This window comes from Colossoma macropomum, unplaced genomic scaffold (genome assembly GCF_904425465.1).
Source record: "Colossoma macropomum unplaced genomic scaffold, Colossoma_macropomum, whole genome shotgun sequence".
In the NCBI taxonomy this organism is placed as follows: Eukaryota; Metazoa; Chordata; class Actinopteri; order Characiformes; family Serrasalmidae; genus Colossoma; species Colossoma macropomum.
Window position 1 is genome coordinate 30,709,287 of NW_023494791.1, and position 24,021 is coordinate 30,733,307.

Below are 24,021 nucleotides of genomic sequence, written 5' to 3' on the forward strand. Positions count from 1 at the left end.
TGTGTTGAAACCTGTAGAGTATTGGCATCTATTAAAATCATTTTATAAATGTATCTGCAATTAAATTGCTTTTAAATTTTTAAAAGCAATCACTTTTGAGCGGTAGTATAAATATATATATATATTTTTTATTTTCTTTCGTTTTTAGATCTTCCAGAGAAAAGATGCTTTTATTTTGACATCTGAACTGGAGAGGCGTTATTTTTTCCCTCCCACTTCAGTTCATTCAAAGTGGCTCCTCTCAGCACAAAACCATTCAAAGCACAACTCACTGTTTCACAGCCAGAGGCACATTAAACATTGCAGATCACCTGAATAAATAAGGTGAGTGCACGAATACGATTAGTGGCTTTTTTGCAGCCCCTAAATTAAATAGCAGGGTTCTAACTTTACCGCTCTGTTTATCACGGACAGATTAATAATCTAAATTAGCTAGCTAGCTATGCGAGGTAAATTAGCGTTAGACTGCGAGGCTAAATTGGCTCTCTAGTCGCCAGGTCCTTGATCGAATTTTCCCGTTCCACCTTAAATGGTGCAGCAGTTCCATTTTGGCGCCTCACCCTCAGGCGCCAGAAGATAATGCTGCACCATTTAAGGTGGAACGGGAAAATTCGAAAAAGGAGCTGACCAGCTTCGTCGTTAGCTTAGCATCATCAAATGGCTAAGATGGTTAATCCATACTGGATAGCTAACTATAAGGGTTATATGCTTTAATTTAACTTGGGTGTTTGAGTTGGTACCTCTGGAGTTTAACCTTCCTCTCATTATGAAGTTAAGGCAACGAAAACGAAAAATACATAACGCTAGCTAAGCTAGGAGATGCTGGTTTAGCTAACGGTTTAGCGACGTTTATCAGTGATGAGGCGAAAAAGGAAGAAGGGACGCTGTTCAGAGGAGCTGAAGGCTGCCTGCTAGCTAATTTACAGAATTATAGTTAGCCAAATTTCATATTCATTAATAAATGAGCAAATAATACACCATTGTTTATTGTTTCATAAGCACAAACAAAACTGAGTTGAGTAAGTTACATGAAACCTGTTTTTTTCCATTCCGAAAACGAAAACTGAGGACAACGTTAGTTAAATAGCTAGCTGGTTATGTATTTTCAGGTTGTAGAGTGAAGATGTTTTATGTAACGTAGGTTAGCTAATTGTACGCTTGGCTATGCATGTTTGGTACTTTGTTTGTTCTCTTTGTTTACTGTGACTTTTGACGATAAAATAAAATAAAGGGCTAACATGCTCGACTTGCGTTAGAAAAGCGCGATAGTAGAATTAGCTAGTTAAGCGCTAGCTAACTTGGCTTGCTCTGTTAGCCAGCTAATTGGAAAAGATGTAAGTCTGAATAGAGCTTATTTTCTGTTGTTATTAAGTTCGTATTTGCGTAATATAAACCTAAAAAATCATAAGGCGAAGACTGAGGCTCAGATTTCGGGTGTAATAAGGTGATTCATTTCAACAGAACAGCTGTTGTGACTTCTGAAAATGCGTGTTTATCGTATAGCTACATATTCGTCAATAAAAGTTAAGGGCTCAAAAATGTGACCTTTTCAGCAGCTTCATCCCAGAGTGCAAACGTGAAAAAGCTGACTGAGGTTAAGTGTAATACTAGGTTGTGTGTCCCTCTGCAGCTAGGCTTTGGGGAATTTGCATTACAAATGAATGGACCATCACCCAATCAATATATTTGCTCTAAATGCACTTAATTTAGTCTTTCCTGCCTCTGGTTCATCTGCACTGCACAGTTTCATCCTTCTCTAAAGACGAGTAACATCATAGCTAATGATCAACACCTTCTGGAGCTGTATTAGGGTGTTGGAGCAGGACAAGAAGAAACTGTGGTGCAGGTGGATACAGGACTGGAGATGGGGAAACAGCTGGCTAAATAATGTTGAATGATGGCTTCACTCTGCTGTGACTCAGCTCTAGACAATAATGTTTGGTTTTACATCCACACCAGTGATCTCTATTATACAATCTAATATTGGGTATTTAAGTGACTTTTGTTCCCTTTATTACACTGTAGATGAAGCTGCGGTGGGGTTGGACGTGTCTCTTGCTGCTGTGTGTCGCCATGGTAACATGGTCCCAGGAGGAAGAGCTGGACGATGAAGAGGAGGTACAAATGGAGGACGAGGAGGTGGATTCGGAGGCGGATGACAGCAGTGAAGTAAAAGCTGATGCTAACGTGTCCTTTCAGGTCAGAGGTTATGGTGCATATAAAATGCGCTGAGGTGCCAAAGTTACTCTATTTCGTTTGGAATGTTATTTTACATTGTTATTTTCCGTTATGTTTCGAAAAGTTTTTATGTATTTTTACAGTACTTTTTAATCAATTTGTATATCTTTGAACTTGTACATCTTTATGCAGGTGACGTATAAGACCCCTGTACCAACTGGTGAAGTTTTCTTCTCTGAGACATTCGATGATGGATCTCTCAGCAGGTGCTATGAAAGTACAGTATAAAGTACACTAGAGCTGAAAGATCAATAGTTTTTGTATCAAAATCAGTTTGTGTACTGCCTGTAGATGAGTTAGACCAATCAGAAGAAAGCAAATGAACAAATACAGCCACAACTAAATTGCAGTCTGGCATGTGTTGAAGCCTCAAAGTGGGTGTTGCTATTCTTCTTGGCCAAAAAAGGTCTGTACTTTACAGTGTTGCACCGATGCTGTATCGGTATCTGCGCCATTACTGGCACTTAAACGCAGTGTTGGTATCAGTGATGTGGATACGTTACCTATGATCGACACCGCAGCGCAATATCTGTCGCAGACATTCGCCCCAGTAGACAGAACTTCACATGTCGATGGGGAATCTGTAAGGACAGTTTTTGGTGTTAAGAACACGCTAACAGAACTGCTTGACTGGCTGAGCTGCTTCTTTCAGTACTCACTCATCTGTTGTTGTGTGGTCACTAACAGCCTGAGTTGATACTGAGAGAGCAGAAGGAACTGGTGCTTTCGGCATAAGCCTTTAGCCTAGATTTAGCCTTTAGCATAGCAATCCGCTAACCAGGTCTGTGTGTCAGCTAGCGGGGTCAACCAGCCAGAAAAAACACTGAAGTCCCTATTACTGACAGTGATATTTCCTGAACTGACTCTCAGAGATGTAGCACGAGTGAACAAGCCGCACATATGAGACAAATGACTTTTGGCAAATTAAATTTGGATGTGAAACAACATTCAGCTCTGTTTTTGAGCCAGAGAAGTTGCTGTGTGCTGATATGTGAGCACCACAGGTTTAGACCCATCTGTATACTGTTCAGTTCTGTTTGTAATTGTTTTGCACAATGAAGATGTTTAACATTTACTTAAGTTAAACATGGTTCTTATTACAAATTATTATATAATAGTAAATACCAAATATATACAGTAAATAAATAAAACGTTTTCTTTCTCCAGATGGACGAAGTCTAAAACAATGAAAGAGGATGCTGATGAGGATATTGCTAAGTATGATGGTGGGTTTACACGGCACAGCTGAGACAGCTGTCTTTATACCTTTTTTTCTGTAATATTTTTTTCTGTCCTTTTAGTGGCAAGTAAACCATAGTGCCATTCCATAGTCATGCCAAACCATAGTACCAATTCACTGCCAGGTTTTTCCCTCATTCCTGTGTTTTCTTTCTGTGCTCTGGGTTTAATTAGTCAACAGTAAAGCAACATTCAGTGGCACTGTTTTATGTTTTCAGGCAAGTGGGAGATCGAGGCCCTGAAAGAGAACAAAGTGCCTGGTGATCTGGGCTTGGTACTGAAGTCTCGCGCGAAGCACCATGCCATTGCAGCTCTTTTGAACAAACCTTACATCTTCAAGGACAGGCCGCTCGTGGTCCAGTGAGTGGATTTCCTAGTTACCGTTACCATAACAACCTGTTGTAGAGGTGGAATCAGTGAGGGTTTAAACAATGTGTGGCAAAAAGAAAACAGACCCACAGTAGAACTGGAAATTGACGTAATGTTGTATGTTGTCACAAATTTTTTCCAAACCCATAACAATGTTTTAAGTCAGATTTATTATGTTTGTTGTTATTGACTATCTCGTTACCCTATGTGCTCTCTCAAAAAAAAGGCTGTTTTCTGTTTCTTCTGACAGAATACCGCATGCAGCATTGGCACTGTACAATTAAGGCTTATTTTCATACAGTTAAATTCCACACCAAGAAAAAAAATATGTAAAAAATGCAAATGAAGACTAAATGGAACAGTTGCACAATGTGCATAAATACAATCAACATCTTTGCCAGTTGTCAGCACACATCAATGAATATTTGGTATTTTCATTTTTTTTTCAAAATTATGCACATTGGTTTGTGTTGCAGTGTCAATAATGATAATAATAATAATAGCAGAACCCAATACTGCAGTGAAAAAAGAACAGTTATTTGCTCTAGGAACGAAATGTGTTTGACATTATCTTTTTGCTTACATATTTTTTGACGAGATTGTCTCTACTTTAGGTATGAGGTCAATTTTCAGGATGGCATTGACTGCGGGGGTGCCTACATCAAACTACTGTCTGACTCTCCTGACTTGGATTTGGTATGTTTGTTTAGTTAAACGTGCTTAAAGAAATGATGCCTAAAATGTGTGATTTTAAGGATTATGACACTTTGCTTTGGGTTTGTAGGAGCAGTTTCATGATCGCACATCGTACAGTATTATGTTTGGACCAGATAAGTGTGGAGAGGACTACAAACTGCACTTCATCTTCAGGCACAAGAACCCTCTCAATGGAGATTTTGAAGAGAAACATGCCAAGCGAGCAGACACTGACCTCAGAAAGGTGTACTCTGACAAGAAGACTCACCTCTACACCCTTGGTAGGTGCTTTTACCGTGTTTCCTGACATATTTCTAAGATACCTTATTCTCTGAACACTGAACATTGACTGTGGTATAAGATGTATAATTGTAAGAAAATTGTAATTGTAAAGATAACATGACTAAAATAAGTCATAAATTACTGGATTATTGATGGTTTAGTTGAAAATTAATTTCTATATCTGTGTAATTCTGTAATTGTTCTTTTTATTACAATCTTTTTTTCTAAGTTCTTAACCCAGATAATAGCTACGAAATATTTATCGACCAATCCAGCGTTAGCAAAGGAAGCTTGCTGACTGACGTGATTCCACCAGTGAACCCACCTAAAGAGATTGATGATCCCAAAGACTCCAAACCAGATGACTGGGATGAGAGAGCAAAGATTCCTGACCCAGAAGCAGTCAAGCCTGATGATTGGTGAGGTCTTTGGGGGCATTAGGAAATGTTGGTGGAGATGGCAGGGGTCAGTTTTTGTCCATAAAATTGTTGTGGGCTGCCGTGTATTTTCTGCCATTACAAATTCACATTGCTGAGGGAAAAAAGTCTACCTCAACACTGCCACTTCACCAAAGCCTCCTTCATCACTGTACTTGCAACCCCTTCTTCATTATACACTCACAAAGATGCTCCAGCATGCACATATGTATAATAAACATATTATTTCAGACATCAGATTAGCCAGGCTCTCAGATGTGTTATGTTATAAACTATCATAACAAGATTAGTAAGATGGCTGCTGCTTTTCACTTCTAAATTGCTAAAAACAACTAAGTCGCCAAAGTCACTGGTGTTGAACTGAGGAGTTTCTGAAAGCATTCAAGTGTTTAGTTTTTTCCTGTTTTTTACCTCTCCAATTGTGTTCTTTTTTCTGAAAACTCTCTCTCTTTGTCTCTCTTTGTCTGTTTGTAGGGATGAGGATGCTCCAGCAATGGTGCCAGATTCTGATGCAGTGAAGCCGGATGGTTGGCTGGATGATGAACCAGAATTTGTACCAGACCCTACAGCAAAGAAGCCAGATGACTGGTAAACAGCATTTAAATTAGCCTATTTTTTCATGTTTGTGGCTGCTGTATATACAAAAAAAATGCTGACCAAATAAGATTTTTTTTTCTTCTAGGGATGAGGAGATGGATGGTGAGTGGGAGGCTCCTCAGGTGCCAAACACTGCGTGTCAGACTGCACCTGGGTGTGGGGAGTGGAAACCCCCCACCATCAGTAACCCCCAGTACAAGGGCAAGTGGAAGGCCCCACTCATAGACAACCCCAACTACCAGGTACTGTCTTCTGAAGTTGGGGAAAACTCCATGTATTCTATATGGCTGATGGTTAGTATATTGTATGAGAAAATGCTAAATGTGAGAACCAGCGTATGGAATTTATGTACTGAAATTAGCATGATGTTTTACTCATTATTAGCAATGTTAGTACCCTTAATTTTATTTAAATACAAAAAATACAGATATTTATGTAAATGTTACAGATTACAAAAACATTAAATAATGTAAACAAATACATATTACATAAACACAAACGTTCAGTCTAATTTTGGAGACTTAATGTAATAATAATCTTGGGTGAGTTATGCATAGTCTTATATTCAGAGAGGTCGTTTTTTGGCATAAAATTCCAGTGAATGAATGCTGTGGTCTGTGTGAACGCAGGGTGTGTGGAGTCCTCGTAAGATTTTGAATCCAGACTATTTCGAGGATCTGGAGCCGTTTAAGATGACTTCATTCCGGGCCGTGGGGCTGGAGCTGTGGTCCATGACTTCTGACATTTACTTTGACAACTTCATCATCACTGCTGACAAAGAGGTAGCAGACCGCTGGGCTGCAGACAGCTGGGGGCTCAAGAAACTGGTGGCCAGTGCCAATGAGGTGAGCAGACAAACGAGTATGGCATCCAGTGACAAAATATGTGAACTATTGCTGAAAAAACAGTGCGGAAAATAGAAGGGCTACATAGATTAATGTTCTATATTACAATACGGTATATTCTTCCTTAAGCTCGCTGTAGACTGTGCATTAACAGCTGTCTTATACGTTCATTGCATGTTGCTGCAGCTAAAATCTTGTCCAAGTTCTGTGGCAGGTTGTGCGACATCGGAAATGCTCACCTGTGCAAAAAGTCAGGTTAGGCCTACCAAGAAGAATATAACGACATTTTGCTTGCGCCTTCTATTTAAAGTCTTTGGTATAATAGTGCCCATTTTACCTGGAAAATGTGGATTAAACTGCAGAGAAGGAACAACATGGAATGCCCATTCTCCAAAGGGAGCTTTAGTCAGGCCAAATTTTCTGTGTAATTAATCATGATGTTTTAATACTGATATTGTAGAAGTAATCAAAACATTCACACGATCCAAAAAACACGATCTTGATTAAAAACATAATGCAAGTACATCTTCAACACATCATATTAAGGGTTAAGTAATGTGTTTTAATATATTGGAAGGCATATTGCAGTCAACGTATGAAGCAACATAATTGCAATGTGGGATTGCATATCCATATTGAGCAGCCCTTCCCGGAATACTGCCTTAATTCCACCTGTAAATACACCCGTTTCATTGCTAGACACCTAAATAGCTTCATTTGAAAATAGTTTATCTAGGTACACTCAGGCCCAGTGTTCTTCAAATAGACGGTAAAGTCTTCTGTCTAATGCTGCGTCACATCTGTATATCTGTCTCTTTCTCTCACTTGCACACAGCCAGGGGTGTTCAGTCAGCTGACACTGGCAGCAGAGGAGAGACCGTGGCTGTGGGTGATTTATATCCTGACTGTGGGATTGCCTATTGGTCTAGGTGTGCTCTTCTGCTGGCCTAAGGTGAGGACTAACCTACAGCTTTATAATCCTAGTCCTGAGGACCCCATACATTGTGTACTTTTGTGTCTTCTTTGCTGAATCATGCCTGGTTTAAGCGTATCTGGTCATTTCTAATCTTTCATTGTCTGGTTTAGTGGGTTAGAACATGAAAAGAACACAGTTTGGAAGTAGATGTGCTCAACAAGAATGGAGTATGGAAACATTGGCCTATCCTAATGAAAAGAAATCCAAAATAGTAAAAGACTAGTTAAACATTTCCATCCAAAACATGAAATTCTGCAGTAATGTGTTTGGGTTGTTTTAAGAAATTAGAGCTTCTCAAAAGATAAAGTAAGTAAGTCTTAAAGTAAGTCTTAAAGTAAGTCTTAAAGTAAGTCTTAAAGTAAGTCTTAAAGTAAGTCTTAAAGTAAGTCTTTTCAATTGCTTGGGATGCAGTTGTGGCAATTTTACCATGTCTTTCGGTATGCTGTAGAAGTCTGATGATGATTACGTCTACAAGAAAATTGACCCGTCCAAAACTGAGGATGTAGAAGAGGAGGAAGAAGAAGTGGAAGAGGAGGAGCAGGAGAAAGGAAAGCAAGAGGACCAAGGCATAGCAGAGGAGATTGCTGAACCTACTGGTTAGTAAATAAATGTAACATTTTTCATTTTTGTATTCTTGCATTTCTTGTGTTTTTGTATTCTGTTTCTTTGCACCTACCTGTTGCCCTCGAACCAAACATCGTCCCAAAAATCACAAACCCTTATTGATAAAGTTTTCAGGAAAATTTTATTTGTGCAAGGGTGTGTCCAAAAAATAAGCCCCACCTCCTTCCCCCATTTTTTTTTTCCTGATTTGTTGCATCTAGTTGCCTAGTTTTGATCACTTACAGTAGTTCACATGAAAGATGGCAAATGAGACCCTCAGAAAAAACTAAGGTGTATCCGTGATGGTTTTAAATTTCATTACGCTGTTTTAAATCTGATTTATAAGACAAATTTCAATTTAGTGTTCTGAAATCATTACACATTACATTAATTTTGTTGCATAGATTACTTTGAAAAATCAGTATCGTTCAGTATAATATGCCTTTGTCAAAGCGTACTAGCCACTGCTAAAGACACTTTGCTTTTTCTTTTGGTCCCATCCTGTACATATACACACCTCAGGAGTACATGCTCAGTGAAACCATATTAGTAAAACACAGAAAGCTGTGATTATTTTAGCACCTTTGCTCATTGCTCTTTGTGAACACAGTTTTCTCTCTATCTATGTCTTGCTCAGCAGAAAAGGAGAGCAGGACTGAGGATGAAATTGAAGCTACTGGAGGAGATCCTGCTGCGGAGGAAGATGAGGATGAGGAAGAGGAGGCTAGCAAGTCAAATGACACACCTTCAGATGATGAGGTACTGGGTATAGCCATATAGGCTGTAGTTCTTCACTCCCAGTTCTGGCAGCCAACAACACTGCTGTGCCCTGTTTTTAAATGTGTTGTGTCACACACTTTAGAGAAGGGAAAGCTCTTAACTGTGCAGTTGTGGTTGGTATAGTGTAGTGGGTAGCACCTCTGCCTTCCATGCTGTAGAGTTGGGTTCAGTCCCCTACCTGTGAAAGCACCCTACACTATACCAATAAGAGTCCTTGGGCAAGACTCCTAACACTACCATAGCCTACCTGTGTAAAATGATCAAATTGTAAGATCTGGATCTGGATAAGAGCGTCTGCCAAATGCCGTAAATGTAATGTAAATGCAGTGTTTGGCCTTGAAGACAGAAGATGAAGAATACTAGTGTATGGGCCATTCTACCAAATTAGTTCAAACTACAGTCCCACAGTAAAAATAATTTAAAAACCACTTAACTATTCAGATCTGAGATATGTACAATGATTCTGATCTATCTAAACCCAAGGCATTAATGGAGATTAATATATACAAAATCATTATTTATAGGATATTTTCTATTACAAGGTGTCTGTCCCAAATCCAAACCCCTAAACTTCAACTTGTGAAAATATATATTTTTTCAGTATTGTTTTGAAAATGTCTTTTTGATTTATTTTACAGTAAAGATAAAAGTTGTAGTTTAATTGTGAGTTTAATTTTTTAATAAAAAAAACAAAACACAAAGCATTTTAGTCTATGGTCAATATTTTTGCCACAGCCCTCCATTTTAGAGCAGGAAGTGAGACTGCATCCCTGTCCCTCATGGCCACATGATAAGCGGTTAGATCCTGTTGTTCTGAAGTAAATGTGTCTCAAAGTCTGGAAATCAGTGTGTGTCATTAAGAATTGTTTCTACTGAAACATTTGGTAACTTATTGGAGGTGTTATGATTGTTTTGGTAGTTAAAAAATAGAATGTTCAATCATTTATTTCAATAAAATAAACTAATTAAGGTTTAGATTCACTGAATGTAGAAGGATTTTAGTCAAGGCCAAGTCAGTTAAAAGTCCAAAATGTTTTGAACTCTGACAGATCCGTACACTAAATACCAGCAAAAGACGAAAGCCTGCATCTTCCTTCAATGCTATTAGGTCAGGAGTTCTAAATGTCATTTTTCTGTACTATGTAAAATGTAATTACACAGTTATATGCTTAATTACTTTTAATTTTCATTAATTCACTCTAATTTTCATTTACATCAGTTACATTTTGTGTCAACAGGTTTGAGTCCATGCTTCTGACTTTTTTTCTTACGTTTCAATTTAAAATACCCTACTTACGAATAGAAATCTCGTATGGACTGAGAGTATAGAATCTGCACGTTTGCAAATATGAGTTGAGAAATATCAAATTACAGTGCACTGTGACTTTTGAGAGTTAATGTGTATCTCCTTGTTTCCTGCAGATGAAGGATGCTGATGAGGGGATTCAGAATGCTGGAGATGGACATAAACAGGCTGTGAGAAAAAGGAGAGTACGGAAAGACTGAAAAGGCTTTTTCCTTCTCTTTGTCCCTCGTTTTCTCCTCTTCTCCTTTTCTTGTCCTCCCTGCCTTTCTAAATGCTGCATGCCCCTGGCTTTGCAAAGTCAACCAGTCCTGCCCTTCACTGGAGCTCTTTCTCCTCCTGCTCTTTCCAGTCTTCCTCTCCACCACTAGTTCTTACTGGTTATTTTTCAGATTTAGCTCTACCAATCAAAACTCTGCTGTACTTCCTCTCTTGAGATTTTTTGAAGGAGTAGCATTGAGGCCAGTTGTTACAATTGCTAATGCTAGTTTAAGTACTGTGATATAATAGGAAAAAAAGATCTTTTAGAAAGAACACACCTCAGATAACATTTCATAATTATTTCAAGAATTGTTCTTTAACTTATTTAAAATGAGTCAGCGAGTTTTTTCTGTTTTAAGTTATGTTTTAATGTTATTGATCAAAAAGCGCACTGAATATATTTATTGTTTGTATATTGTTTGGAAAATGAAGCAGTTCAATTGAGTTTGATGTAGGATATTAAGATCTTGCTTTCCAGCATGTTGTTTCTTCTCAGATTATAGTGAAGGAGAGCTCGGCTTGTGGGATCTGAATCTGTATTCACATAGCATCTGAGTAGCATGGAGTCAATGTACATAAACATATCTGACATATATAATCTTTTCCCTTTAGTTCTAAACAGAAAAACAGACTCTTTTCCATTTTCTCCACATTTCTTCATTGCTGCAGCCATTCCAGCAAAAGATCAATTCTCTGTAAGGTATCTAAACCCACAAATCTGACGAGGTGAAGAAGAAAAAGCAAAGTGACTTGAGCATTTCAAATATAATTTCAGTTTTCGAGTTTATGATTAGTTTTGGTACTCTGGATGCTTTGTGATTACAGCCTCAGTAATAACTGCAGCAGCACCACGCAGAATGCTTATTGCGAACCATCGTCTCAAATGAGGTCGATTCATGCGTAGGAACTTTTCAACTTTGAGAATAGAAACGTCTGTCTTGAGCAATGTACACAGTTTTGTTTGTTTTTCTGCTTTTCTAGTTCATGTTTTTGCCACACAAGGGCAGCTTCTTGTTTACATATGTTTGTAAATTGTACATTGCTCTTGGAAATAAACATTTAATACAAAACATCAGTATGTGCACACAAAGACAAATGCAAAAGCAAAAACAATTTTATTAACACAAAGGTTAAAGGTATAATAGTAAATACAATTTTACACACAAGGCAGTTATCTACATTGGATGTCTGCAGGCTTATGTTACATACCTGAAGGAAAATATTAATATACAGTATTAAAGTACATCAAAATAAAATAAATAACATTACAGTATATGATCATTCTCTTGTAACAACAAAGCCGTATCATTCTTTGTCTTTCATAGGCTGAATTCTTGAGTATGTGTGTTTCTGAGAAATGTAGACTTTTGCAGACAGCAATCTGTAATATTTATATTTCTGAACATCCAAGAAATGTGTTTAATTTTTTTGATCTGACACTGTGGATTTGTATTATTGCAAGATAGTTCAGCTTTCTGATTTCTGCTCTCTGGGTGAGATTTTGGTACTGAGGTGGTAACTGAGTAACACTGAATTCACTCAGATTTCCATAGAATAAAGCATTTCTTGCCTATGCTTTGTGCATAAGGTGCAGGTGACAGTAACTGAAAAGTCTACAGGGTTTTCATAAATGAACTACACCAATCCGCATCAATATCACTCAACAGTCCTCCCTTTTTTCTTCTTACAGTAAGAGCCAGACAGTCCCTTTATTACCTACCTTCTCCAATCCCATCTGTCCTTTCACTTTTTCAAACTAAAGGCAAAAATTTATTTCTTAACTTTACCGTCTTAATAGCGTAAGCTGCTGATTGCCTCCTGCTAATACAGTTCTTACTTTTCCATTAAATCCAGTTCTAAACAGATTGTTAGTGTTAAATAAACAAATACAGAAGGTCACATAACATCATATGGTTTATCATTGTCATTAATTCACCCACCCTGGCTATCAGTATCAGCTTTTAAATGTCATGCATATTGTCTTTGGAATAAATAAGAGGACCTCATGCACTCAGATAAGAACAGATCACTTCTGTGCCAAACATTTCTCCTGTGCTTCATTCTCCATCGTTTTACTCTGTGTATCCGTGACAACGAAGTGCAAAAAGGGAAAAGTATTGAAAGATAGGACGTTAATGCACTAGTCTTCAGGATGGCTCTTTAAAAAACCTAAACATCACTGTACCACAGTTGAAAATGCTGCACTATTCTGGCAGTAGAAACATGCAGATGGGCTGTTGAGTGGCCACTAAAAGAGCTGCACAGAGAGCCTGATGTGCATTAGTACTGTGGATATCTGACCACAGACTACAAAATGCTTCCATTAACTCTGTAACAGCCAGCAGAGAGCAGGTCAGTCTGTTTTAGTGTTATCCACAAGTAGCCGGTATGATAATGGACGGAATGAAGAAGCAAAAAACAGAGGGGAATAAAAAGTATCATGTACAAAAAATAATAAATATTCAGAGCTCAGCATAATCCTATGCATGGAAAGACTATGATAGTGAACATTGGAAGCTGGGTAAAAGTAAACAGGGCCTTATGTGTACTGGCCTTTGAGGGATAAAGGTCTGTTCTAGAGGGGAAATAACTGTGTTCCACACGTGGCCTCATTTCCGTTTGCTCTTGGTGTCAGTGGTCTGGAACACACTGGACGCAGACATGAGATTCTCGATGTACTGCCCCAGAACCTGGTTCTCTGACTTCAGCTTCAGGTTCTCCTCCTTCACTGCATCCACACGAGCAGAGAGATCTAACAGATAAAGAATTGGAATGAGTTTACTGGTGGAGTACACTTGCATGAGATGGGGTGCAATACATCACCGTCTGATTGTGCCCCCATAGCAATTTGACCATCGTTCTTGGAATAAGTGTAGTGGGTCGCACTTGAACAACCTACAAATTGCTACTTGTTAAAATCATACAGACTAAAGCTGACTGTGTTACATTACCCTATAGGCTGGGCTAAATTGTCTTTTTTGTATTAAACTAATTTGATGCAACCACAATTTTAAAAATCATTCATGTCTGTGTTTTGAGAGGAAAGCTGTTATAGCCAGCTGCTGTAGAATTTCTTGAAGCTAGTCTTTTGTGCATCTTAAAGATAAGGGTAGCATGTATGCTGATATTTGATCCAATTCACGGTGAACAAAGTACTATCATCTTGTGGGCTGTAGCCTACTGCATGAGCTTGGTATTGCTGGAATTGGTATGTACATAAATGCACAAATTAGTGAACAAATAATAGAATAAAAACTACTAAACACATATTATACACAGTATATAAAAGTGAGGGAGAACAGATCCATTATCATGTTGCTGGTGCATCGCAAACAGTCTTCAGGAAGCCATTAAGATTGCCTGAGTGGATCTGAGTCAGGAGTCTAGAGTACAGCCGGCATGCCAGCACTGCTGATCAATAGGAGTGTATGGCAGAAATGTACTGAAACTAAACACAACAAAGACGACTGAAGCAAACAAGAGAAGGCATATGAGCGGGTGTTGGGGACAGATGTACAGCAACATAGTTGAGAATAAAGGGTGAAGGACCAGGCTGGTTTCTACCATTTACCTTCTAGTGTGTGCTGGAGCTCAAGCACTTGGTTAATAAGTCTTGTTTTCTCTTCCAGTTCAACCTGATTCTCCATATCTCCTGGGTGGACAAAATGCACAAACATGAAACAATGCAATACCATCACAAACTATTATGAAAATGTCTGGAGTCAAAAATGTGGTAAATGCTCTTTTTTTGTTATTGTATTTTTTTTACCATCCATCTCACAGTTCATGGCAAAATACTCGTCCTCTTGTCTGAAGCGCTGGGCTGCAGGACCGTCACCTGAAATCAACACAGTAAATTATACTCAAGTAAAAGTATTGTAACAAAAACTTAAGTAAAAGTCCCTTTTCAAAAAAATAACTTCAGTAGAAGCACAAACAGCAAAAAACATACTACAGTACTGCGTAACTGCAGTGAAACTGCTTAACATCCATCAGCACAAGAACTGAAGTTTAAGCTTTGACCTCTTTTTGTATGGTAAGTTAGCTTATTCCCACCAGGTACACTTTGACTTAGCATCTTTAGCTTACTTATTTTCTCAAACTCTAAATCATGACAAAACGTTATTTCTAGATACTAAGTCAATGTTTTGAAAAAAATAAGTTATTATTATAACAGAAACAGAAAAAAAAAACAGTTTTTTTCCCTCCACCTGGCAGGAATGGGCCTCCATACTTTTGGGATCTTTTTGGTCCAAAGCACAGGCTGAAGCTAAAAGTCAGCGATTTAAGCAACTGCAAAGCGGAACAATTGCGGTGACCAACTAAAGGTTACTGACTAAAATGTAAAAAAGATTCTTTTCCTCAGAAAAATACTTCGATAGACACAACAGTATTATTTGAAACCCCGACTGTACACTTCAATTCTCTCCCTGAATGTTTTCTTTCACCCAGCTCACTGAACTGAAGAGGTAAATCAATGCTACTCGAATTGTGCTAATATCTCATATTTAGTTATAAACATCTTATGTTTAATACAGCAAATTGTGCTATCATCTTGTATTTAACAGAGCCACATAATATAACTTAATCCTAACATAGAAATGCTAAAGAAAACACAAAAATTAAAGCCAACATCACATAAATAAAGCCAGTCTTTCATAGCCTCACTGAGTTTTATAAGACAGCGAGCTACAGGCCACGTAGCTAGCACAGAGAACTCTTACTCTCAAACAATTCTCATCTTTATGGCGTCTTACTTGTTATTACTGAGTGACAAAACCGCGCAAACAGCGTACATCATATCTGCACTACTTCATACAATTTATATCTATCGTTAACCAGTAATTTGTTGTATTTGTTAGCAGAGAAAGTGGGACGTTATGTCTAGTGCTAGCTTGCTAGCCTAGCTAGCCACCTAAGTGGGCTGCACCGCTGAACCAACCGTTAGTAAACAACAAAAACTACAATAATTAAACCTGAACAGTCCGTCTGCATGCGCTCGTCTTACCGATTGTGAGTCCTAGATTGAATTATGTGATCGCTAGAGTGAAACCGCTTTAGTAAAATCGCCACTGCGGAGCTCTGAAATGATGAAACTGCGCTAACTGCTCATCCTCTCAGTCACAGCGGGGTTTGGCCGGTGTGGCGACAGTTTTGGCCACTAGAGGGAGACAGAGCGCTGCACATCAGGAACAGTGGCTGACTGTGAAAGCAGTGGCTTCTGTGTCAAAAGTATCAGACATCTAATTAGTTAATTCAGCTACTGTAAGGTGGACCTATTCCTGACAGAGGCGTTCAGTTGTTCACACATAGTTTATGTAATTCCACTGAAAAGCATTGCCAACAGAATATGACACTCTAGACCATCCACACCATGCCCAAAGCCAAACATCAGCTACAGGGGCATAAAGCCCCCCAGCACTGGGCTGTGGAGCAGTGCAGCTGCGTTCTCTAAACTGAGTGAGCTCCATCTAATTACCTTTGGGATGAGTTTGTGATTCAGAACTTATCATCCAACATCAGTACCTGACCTCACCAATGCTCTTGTGACTGAATGCAATCAAATACTCACAGCAATGTTCCTACATTTAGTGTAAAGCCTAACAGAAAAGTAGAGACTGCAGCAACCTTCCTATTAATACCATTAGTTTCAGGAGAAACTCTCAAATTAGAAAGGGTGTTTGAATACTTTTGGACAGGGTGTTTAATTACTACAAAAGACGAATGAATTTTCAGGCCTGCGTAGGAGTGACGTTCAGTTACCTCAAAGTGTTAAGTATTTTCAGAAAATGTGTCATCTCCTTTTCACAGTAAAGTAGTTTCCCTTCAGTCAGTAATAGCACACCTAAAACCAATTGCCTGCCCATTCCTAATCTACCAGGATGTGCTAGTGTTTTTACAGGTTTGTTCTATGCTATGAGCCCTGTGGTCAGTGCAGAAAAGGAGCGAGTAGCCGCTTCAGAAGAACAGATGTTCCTCACAGCACAGAGGGGGCTCCCTATGCAGCGGCTGCTGCACTCACAGCTATATGGTCAGATAAGATGATTAGCTGGCACTAGGCACACACTCTGCACAGCCCCATATGCTGCTTCTACAAGCTCCAAACAGAACCGAGAGAGAGAGAGAGAGAGAGAGAGAGAGAGAGAGAGAGAGAGAGAGAGAGAGAGAGAAATATCCCTATTTCACTTCTATTAGACAGAACGCCTCACGTTTCTCATAGCATTTCACAATCTCTCACATAGTGGTTATCTGTTTTAATGTATACAGGCCTGCTGTGCTTTATCTTTTGCCTGATGTTTATGCATACATTTTAATTCTATCCTACACATCATGATCGGAACAGTTCATATATACACTCAGTTGGCCAGTTTATTAGGTACACTTACACTGTATGTTCAAAGGTTTGTAGACACCTGTTCACTCAATGTTTTGTCTGAAATTAAGGCTATTAATAGGGAGTTTGTCTACTCTTCTGCCAAGACATTACATTACATTCATACACTGCAGTCAAGTCAAATGGTAAAGTGGTCATTTCTCAATATAACTTGTATACATTGGAACAAAATGTTGTTCTAGGCAAAACAGCAGCACATTACACAGGAAATCACAAGAGCATTAGTGAGGTCAGGAACTGATGTTTGAAGATCAGCTCTGGATCACAAACTCTACTCCAACACATCCCAAAGATGCTGGAGGGAGCTCAATCAGTCCAGAGAATCCAGGTCTGCTGCTCCACAGTCCAATGCTAGGGGGCTTTATGCCTCTCTAGCCAACAACTGGCATTGGGCATGGTGACCTTAGGCTTATCAGTCCCCCTCTACCCTGTTCCAGAGTGTTTCATTCTTTTGGCATTATGTTTCTATGGAGATTATACAACTGAACACAGGTTTTAGCAATGAGTTCACATTAAAGTAGGACTGTCTGGAGGACAGGATAATTTTGATTTGATTTGAAGAAATTTGATTTGTATTTTTTGGAGTATTGTAACTGGGGATTTAAAAGTGAGATTCTGTCCCATATAGTATATCATTTTTTAATTCTTCCAAAGTCAGAAACAAAGGCAAAAATTCCAGTTGTCTGATTGCTATTGTTTTGTACCACCATTGGAATGAAGTGTTGGAATAGGTATAGTGATGATTGCATGGCTGTCAGGAACAGGCTATAGCCTGATATAATGACATTGCGACACATTAACACATTTGGAAATTTTTATCCATCCAGCTGGCCTACCCACTTTTTCACAGGCCTACTCAATAATTTATTTCTGCCTACGTCACTAGTCTGGATTCTTTTAGACATACAGTGTACCTCATATCTACACTTACTGGCCATTTGATCTGATACACCTGCCACTTCTTAGGTTTACAGTTACTGACTGTAGCCAATCTTTTGCAGCACAACTTATCAGTCCCCCTCTACCCCTGTCCATCAGTGGAAAGGAACCACAATAGGACTGAACAGGTCTTATTTGGGTAGGGGGTCATTCTCAGCACTGCACTGAGGCTGACATGGTAGCTTCATGTTAGTGGGTGTTGTATCAGACACAGCAGGGCTGCAGGAGTTTCTGAACACTGTGTTTGTGTTATTCACACTCTAGTTTTTCATCAGTGGTCAGTTTCTGACCACAGGACGCTGCTGGCCGTATATTTATGGGTGGTGGACTATTCTCAAACAAACAGTGACACCGACATGTATAAAAATCCCAGCAACACTGCTGTGCCTGAAATGGATGACCAAGGGAAATCTGGTCAGCAGTGGTCCTGCACATATCTTCACTGACAGACAGGGGACTGACCAACAGTCAGTATCTGTAAAGCTACAAAATGTATCTGTACAGTAATAATTAAATAATAAAAAGTATCTGAGCAAGATTAATCTTTTTTGTGGAAGTGTCTCACACATCCCTGATACATAAGCAAATGTAAACTTTGTTTCTTTGTTTACCATTTATGAACAATACAGGAGAAAGCAAACTGAGGGCAAATGTTATAACTTACTCCAAAGGTGGGCTTATTTGTAACAGACTGAGGGTCTAGCTATAACAGTCAATATAAATTTTGGTAAGTCAAAGCAGAACAATTACATCAGTACATAGTACTAGATAGTTTGAGTAAGACAAGCTTTCCAACATAAATCCATAAAAATATATTCATCAAGTAAATATGAAGTACAATAGCAAATATAAGCATGATCAAGTTTATATCTATCATACATTTTTGATTAATATGTACATAGAAAAGTTTTTTTAATCTATTGTTTTGAGTTTACATGGGAGGTATGGACTTCTCTCATTGTTTACTTTGGGAGGCTTAGTTGTAACACTGTATTAAAACTAACCCCACCATGTGGAGGCTGTACTTAGCCTGGCTAGCTCTCAGTGTGAGTTGTTTATTTGCTTCAAAATTATGTTTTTTACAGCCTCCACAATTAAAAATATATAGGTGTGAACTAAGTGATTATTGAAATGTACTTTTATGAAAAAAAGTTTTAAGAAAGGATCTTGAGAAATGTCTCTCTGATAGCTGTCAAAATTCAGAAAAGACGCTGCCACTGAATTTGAGAAAATGTTTTACTTGAATCTGTTTAACTACAAACCCTATTCCAAGAAAGTTGGAACAGTAGATAAAATGCAAATAAAAAACAGAAAGCAGTGACTTGTAAAGTGTCTATTACTTGTCTTTAATTGAAAATAGCACAAAGAAGAGATATTGAATATTTTACCTTATCAACTTTATAGATATTTGGAAATATATGCTAATTTCATATTTGATGCCTGCAACATATTCCAAATATATTGTGAAATGGGCAGTGTAAGTGTGGGACATTTGTAGAATGACCAAGAAAACCTGTCTTGGAACTTTACACGAGTAAACAGGTGAACAGGTAACAGGAGATGCTATCATGATCGGGAATAAAAGAAGCTCTCACAAGAGGCTTACTTGCCACTTAGAGAAAAACTCTCTCTGTGTGTAAAGAGAAAAGAAAAAAAATCTGTGTGTAAAGAGAAAGGACAAAAACCAGTGCTGAATGCCCATTCAATCCCTCAGACCACACTGCATTAAAAACAAAGTGCCCTGTCACTTTGTTTATGCATCCACACATTACTCTTATTGTTTATTGTTTAGTATATTTTATTCTATTATTTATCTCTACTTCTTTTTATATATCTGTACATAATGTACGGCAATACTTTACTTTTGTTCATTTTGCTCTTGTTTGCTCTTTACTGTGCTTTGTACTGCTGCAATAGAAGAATTTCCCTCTGGGATTAACAAAGTGATCTATCTATCTATCTATCTAAAAACTGAATGCTTCGGTAATGAATATAAACACACAGGCTTGGAAATACTTCAGAAAACCCTCTTCAGTAACACAGTTCAGTGCTGCATCTAGAAATGCAAGTTAAGACTACTATGCAACGCCATAAATCAATAACATATAGAAACGGCACCGAATTCTCTGGGTTAAAGTTCATTTGTAATAGACTGACGCAAAGCAGAAATATGTGCTGTCTGATGAGTCCACCTTGCATTGTTTATGGAAATAATGGACATTGTGTTCTCTGGGCCAAAGAGGAAAAAGACCTGATTGTTACCAGCATAAAGTTCAAAAGCCAGTGTCTTCATGGTACGGGGGTGTGTAGTGCCAATGGGTGACTTACACATCTTTGAAGGGATCGTTCTGTATGTGTTACTACAGTGTGGTGTTGTAGTAAGAGAGTGCAGGTGCTAGACTGGCCTGCTTGCAGTCCAGACCTGTCTGCCATTAAAATGTGTGGCTCATTATAAATCACAGTATACGACAACAGAGACCCCAGACTGTTGAGCAGCTGAAGTGTTATATCAAGCAAGAATGAGAAAAAAAAATCCACTTTCAGAACTACAGTAATTGGTGTTCTCAGTTCCTAAACCATTACTGAACACTGTTAATGTTTAACATTAAACATCTTGCTTTTGTACTGTTTTCAATTTTCAAATCATTGCTGTCTGTTTTTGCTTACTTTTTTCCACTATCCCAACTTTTTTGGAATTGGGTTTGTGTGCATAAAATGTCTCCCCTACCGGATAAAAAGACCAGTGAATGTAGATAAGGTAAGAGCACCTAATAAAGTGGTCTCTGTCTGCGTATACACACCTCAGAGACGTGACTACAGCTACTCTTTTTAACAAATGATTAGCGGACAGGGAAAGCAAATGAACTGTGACAAGGAGTCTTTGTAGGCTTGCCAGTAATGCACACATACATAGTTGGCGCAGGAAAAACGCGCACTCCTTTCGTCTGCTGGTGCCATTGTGAAGCCGCGTGATGCAGTAAGCGATCATGAGGCTTTTGTATTTGCAGATTCAGCAAATTCCCCCTTCAGCACAGGGTGTGTGTGTGAGAGAGAGGTAGGGAGGGAGAATGGGGTAAACTTTTCATCCACACTCCACAGCCTAGTTACAATTTATTCACATTGCATTTATGAATTATAACAGTATTGTACTGTTCTTCTGTTCAGATGTATGTACTTCACTGTGAAAGGCTTCATTCATCAGCATGTTCTTTAAAAAACTGACCTACTCAGTTAAACGTGTGGCAGTCAACCTGAAAAACCCATGTGTTTGCTGATAATGTGCACTTTGTAGATTGTGTGTGTGTCCTGCTGCACAGACTTCTGTACTTCAGTTAAAAGTTTTCCTTTAGCTATTAACCCCCTAAACTGCAAATCCACCTAGAAACAATAGCCAGCAGTACTTATGAGTAATATATGTTTATGTCATTAAGAATGAGAATGAAGTCATAATAGCATAGACTTAAAATCTAGACATCAAAAAGTATTTTTAGATGATTTTGAGAATTGTTACTTCCTTTAAATACCAATACAACTTGGACTTCCGTTCAAAGTTAAGAACATTTTTCCTTCTTCTGTAAAGACGAAACCTCATATCTCCAAAAAGTAACTTTACAGGAGAAGGAAAAGTGTTCTTAACTTTGAATGGACATGAATGGAACATTTTTTTTCCAAATGTAAAGAGCAGCTGGTATATTCTCACACTGTCAAAAAAAATGAAAAACACAAAGTTTTGTCCATGTTTATTTATTGATTTGACATTATTTATGTTTATTATTTTATATTTTATATATTTTTATTATATGTGATACTTTTAAAGTACTGAAGTCTCTGTCAAAAAAGTTGAGTTGAGAATAATATTATAGTAGTTACTGTATAAAAAGAGGTTAATAACTGAATAGCAAGCTTACAGTTTAAGGGCTTAAATCAGAACCAGTTTTTTCCCTTATACTCAACCACACAAAACGTGCAGACGCATAACGTACATAGTCCTTACCCGCGTCATCGGCCAGTGAGATGTTGGTGAAAGTTCCATCGTCTTCGTCCATTTCTCCCTCCATTACTCTGCACGTGTGCGGATTGCTTCCAGCAAAGCCCATATAATCACTGTAGTTTATCACGACATTTTCTATTAATCTTTGCTTTTCTTTTGTCTGGCCGGCACACTACCTCTCTCTTTCTCTCTCTCTCTCTCTTTCACATACACATACACACTCTTGTGGGACACCTGCAGCTGTCGGGCCGCACCCCTCTCAATTATTCACATCTCCACAGTAACAGGCTGGACCTGCAGGGCAGCTCAGGTGACACTGTTGCCGTGACAATCGAGCGGCCCGAGGCGGCGCCTGGCAACAAAGGAGTTCAAAGTTCAGGTTGTCTTTGAAGAAAAAAGCCCTCTGCATCACTGTTTCATTTTTATCATGTGAAACATTAACCACAAAACACAGACTCTACACACACACACACACACACACACACTGCCTAAACTACACCGTCTTAATCATGCTGCACTTTGACCACTGAGATTCACACGAGGAGTCATTTTTACACTACAGATCTAATCACAGCCAGTCTCACTTAGAAAGGACACTGCTATACTAGAAACTGTGTCTTAGTATATGACTGAAGATGTGTAGACACCTGCTCATCCAACGTTTCCCAACTGATCCCAAAGGTATTGGATGGAGCTCCATCACTCTGGAGAACTCAATTTCACTGCTCCACAGCACGGTGCTGGGGGGCTTTATACCCCTCTTGCTGATGCTTGACACTGGTCATAGTGACCAGGCTACTCCTTTCTGTCCCTTTCTATCAGCAATGCCTGTCTATGGAGATTATACATGCTGTGTGTGCTCAATTGAACACCTGTATCAACAATAGGTGCACCTTAAAGTAGCTGATTTCACTAAATAGAAGGGGAGTCTAGATTAAAGTGCAATCTATGTTGCATCTCAGAAATAATTATTTATAATGTTGTAGGAAAAGGAGAAAATGTTCTTTTATACATATTAATGGAACATTGTTTCATTATTAGTGCCTTTGGAGAATTTCTTTCAGTCCATTCAAGGTCTTGAAAGCTTTAAATGTATAATGGACAACAGTCAAACTCAAATTGTGTTACAAAATTTAAATTCAATACTAAAATATACTGTACGTGTATACAGTAGGGGAGACACTGTTTTCATTCTCTGCTGCATCTCCAGTGTACCATATGGGATAACCCAACTATTAGTAAATGAACACTAAAAATCTGAGCTAAAAAACAGACCTGTTGAATTCCAAACCGTATTTGTAGAAGTTAGTTCATGCCTGATTAAAACATTGCCATGTTATGCACTTCTGCCATCCTGCTCCAACATGAGGTTGGTTGTCATGGGGATGTTATGGGGATGGTTGGCACAGTGCTAAAATAGTATAGTGAGTTATAAAATATGCTATGTAAGATTATTATTATAAAAAAGAAAATAGAACAAATAGACATAATTAAAGTGTTTTGTTTAAACTAAAACCAAGAAAACATTGAGTGCCACATCTGTCCACTTTTAACCAAGCAACAACTTTAAAATGTATTTTTTCTGGCATAAAAACACTTCATAACTAGTTGCAAACATTTCTTTCAGTGTGCCAACTAGCCCCACCCACATTTGAACACACTTAGCTTTGCTTATCATAGGATCTGGAATTAAAAACTATTCCAATTTACAATTAAATATATGTTTTGAGGCTCTCTTCATGAAACATTTGTATAATGTTCTATTCTGGGACTTGTATATTTTATTTTGACACAGAACATGGAGAAATTGTCCCTCCTTTAACATTCAGGTGGCCTGTCCCAATTTCAGCCCTAAGCCTCCTCAAAGTCAGCACGGACCTGCAGGGGAAGGGCACTTGAGTGTTTAAAAGATCAATCCCTTGATGCTTATTTTCATGACTGATGATTGTCCTTAGCCTGCATTACAAAGGAATTTTGAGACTGCTGTTGAGTGCACATTGACACAGGCTTCACCAGCATGTAGGGCCTATGTGAGCACACTTCTGAACCTCAGAGAGAATTATGGGACATA

The 24,021-nt window shown here is 38.5% G+C and overlaps 2 protein-coding genes across 5 annotated transcripts; one reads left to right on the forward strand and one right to left on the reverse strand.

Moving 5' to 3' along the window:
* The first annotated feature begins 215 nt into the window (after window positions 1-215).
* On the forward strand, window positions 216-11,701 carry clgn (calmegin). 2 transcript variants are annotated; one of them, XM_036574833.1, is made up of 15 exons: window positions 216-324; window positions 2,026-2,199; window positions 2,371-2,444; window positions 3,406-3,464; window positions 3,696-3,837; window positions 4,461-4,542; window positions 4,631-4,823; window positions 5,054-5,243; window positions 5,736-5,849; window positions 5,944-6,100; window positions 6,488-6,703; window positions 7,539-7,655; window positions 8,128-8,275; window positions 8,920-9,041; window positions 10,485-11,701. In XM_036574833.1, exons 2-15 carry the CDS (start codon window positions 2,026-2,028, stop codon window positions 10,566-10,568), a joined length of 1,872 nt encoding a protein of 623 aa, XP_036430726.1. In that variant the 5' UTR covers window positions 216-324; the 3' UTR covers window positions 10,569-11,701. The 2 variants fall into 2 exon arrangements, with proteins under 2 accessions (XP_036430726.1, XP_036430727.1); XM_036574834.1 differs by having other exon boundaries at window positions 8,923-9,041.
* Window positions 11,702-11,718: 17 nt separating this feature from the next.
* scoca (short coiled-coil protein a) lies at window positions 11,719-22,228 on the reverse strand. Of its 3 annotated transcripts, none has more exons than XM_036574838.1 (4): window positions 21,943-22,228; window positions 14,396-14,464; window positions 14,198-14,278; window positions 11,719-13,378 (listed from the first exon to the last, which is right to left on the reverse strand). In XM_036574838.1, exons 2-4 carry the CDS (start codon window positions 14,412-14,414, stop codon window positions 13,236-13,238), a joined length of 243 nt encoding a protein of 80 aa, XP_036430731.1. In that variant the 5' UTR covers window positions 14,415-14,464; window positions 21,943-22,228; the 3' UTR covers window positions 11,719-13,235. The 3 variants fall into 3 exon arrangements, with proteins under 3 accessions (XP_036430731.1, XP_036430728.1, XP_036430729.1); XM_036574835.1 differs by having other exon boundaries at window positions 21,954-22,225; XM_036574836.1 differs by lacking the exon at window positions 21,943-22,228 and adding an exon at window positions 15,635-16,138.
* Window positions 22,229-24,021: the final 1,793 nt, after the last annotated feature.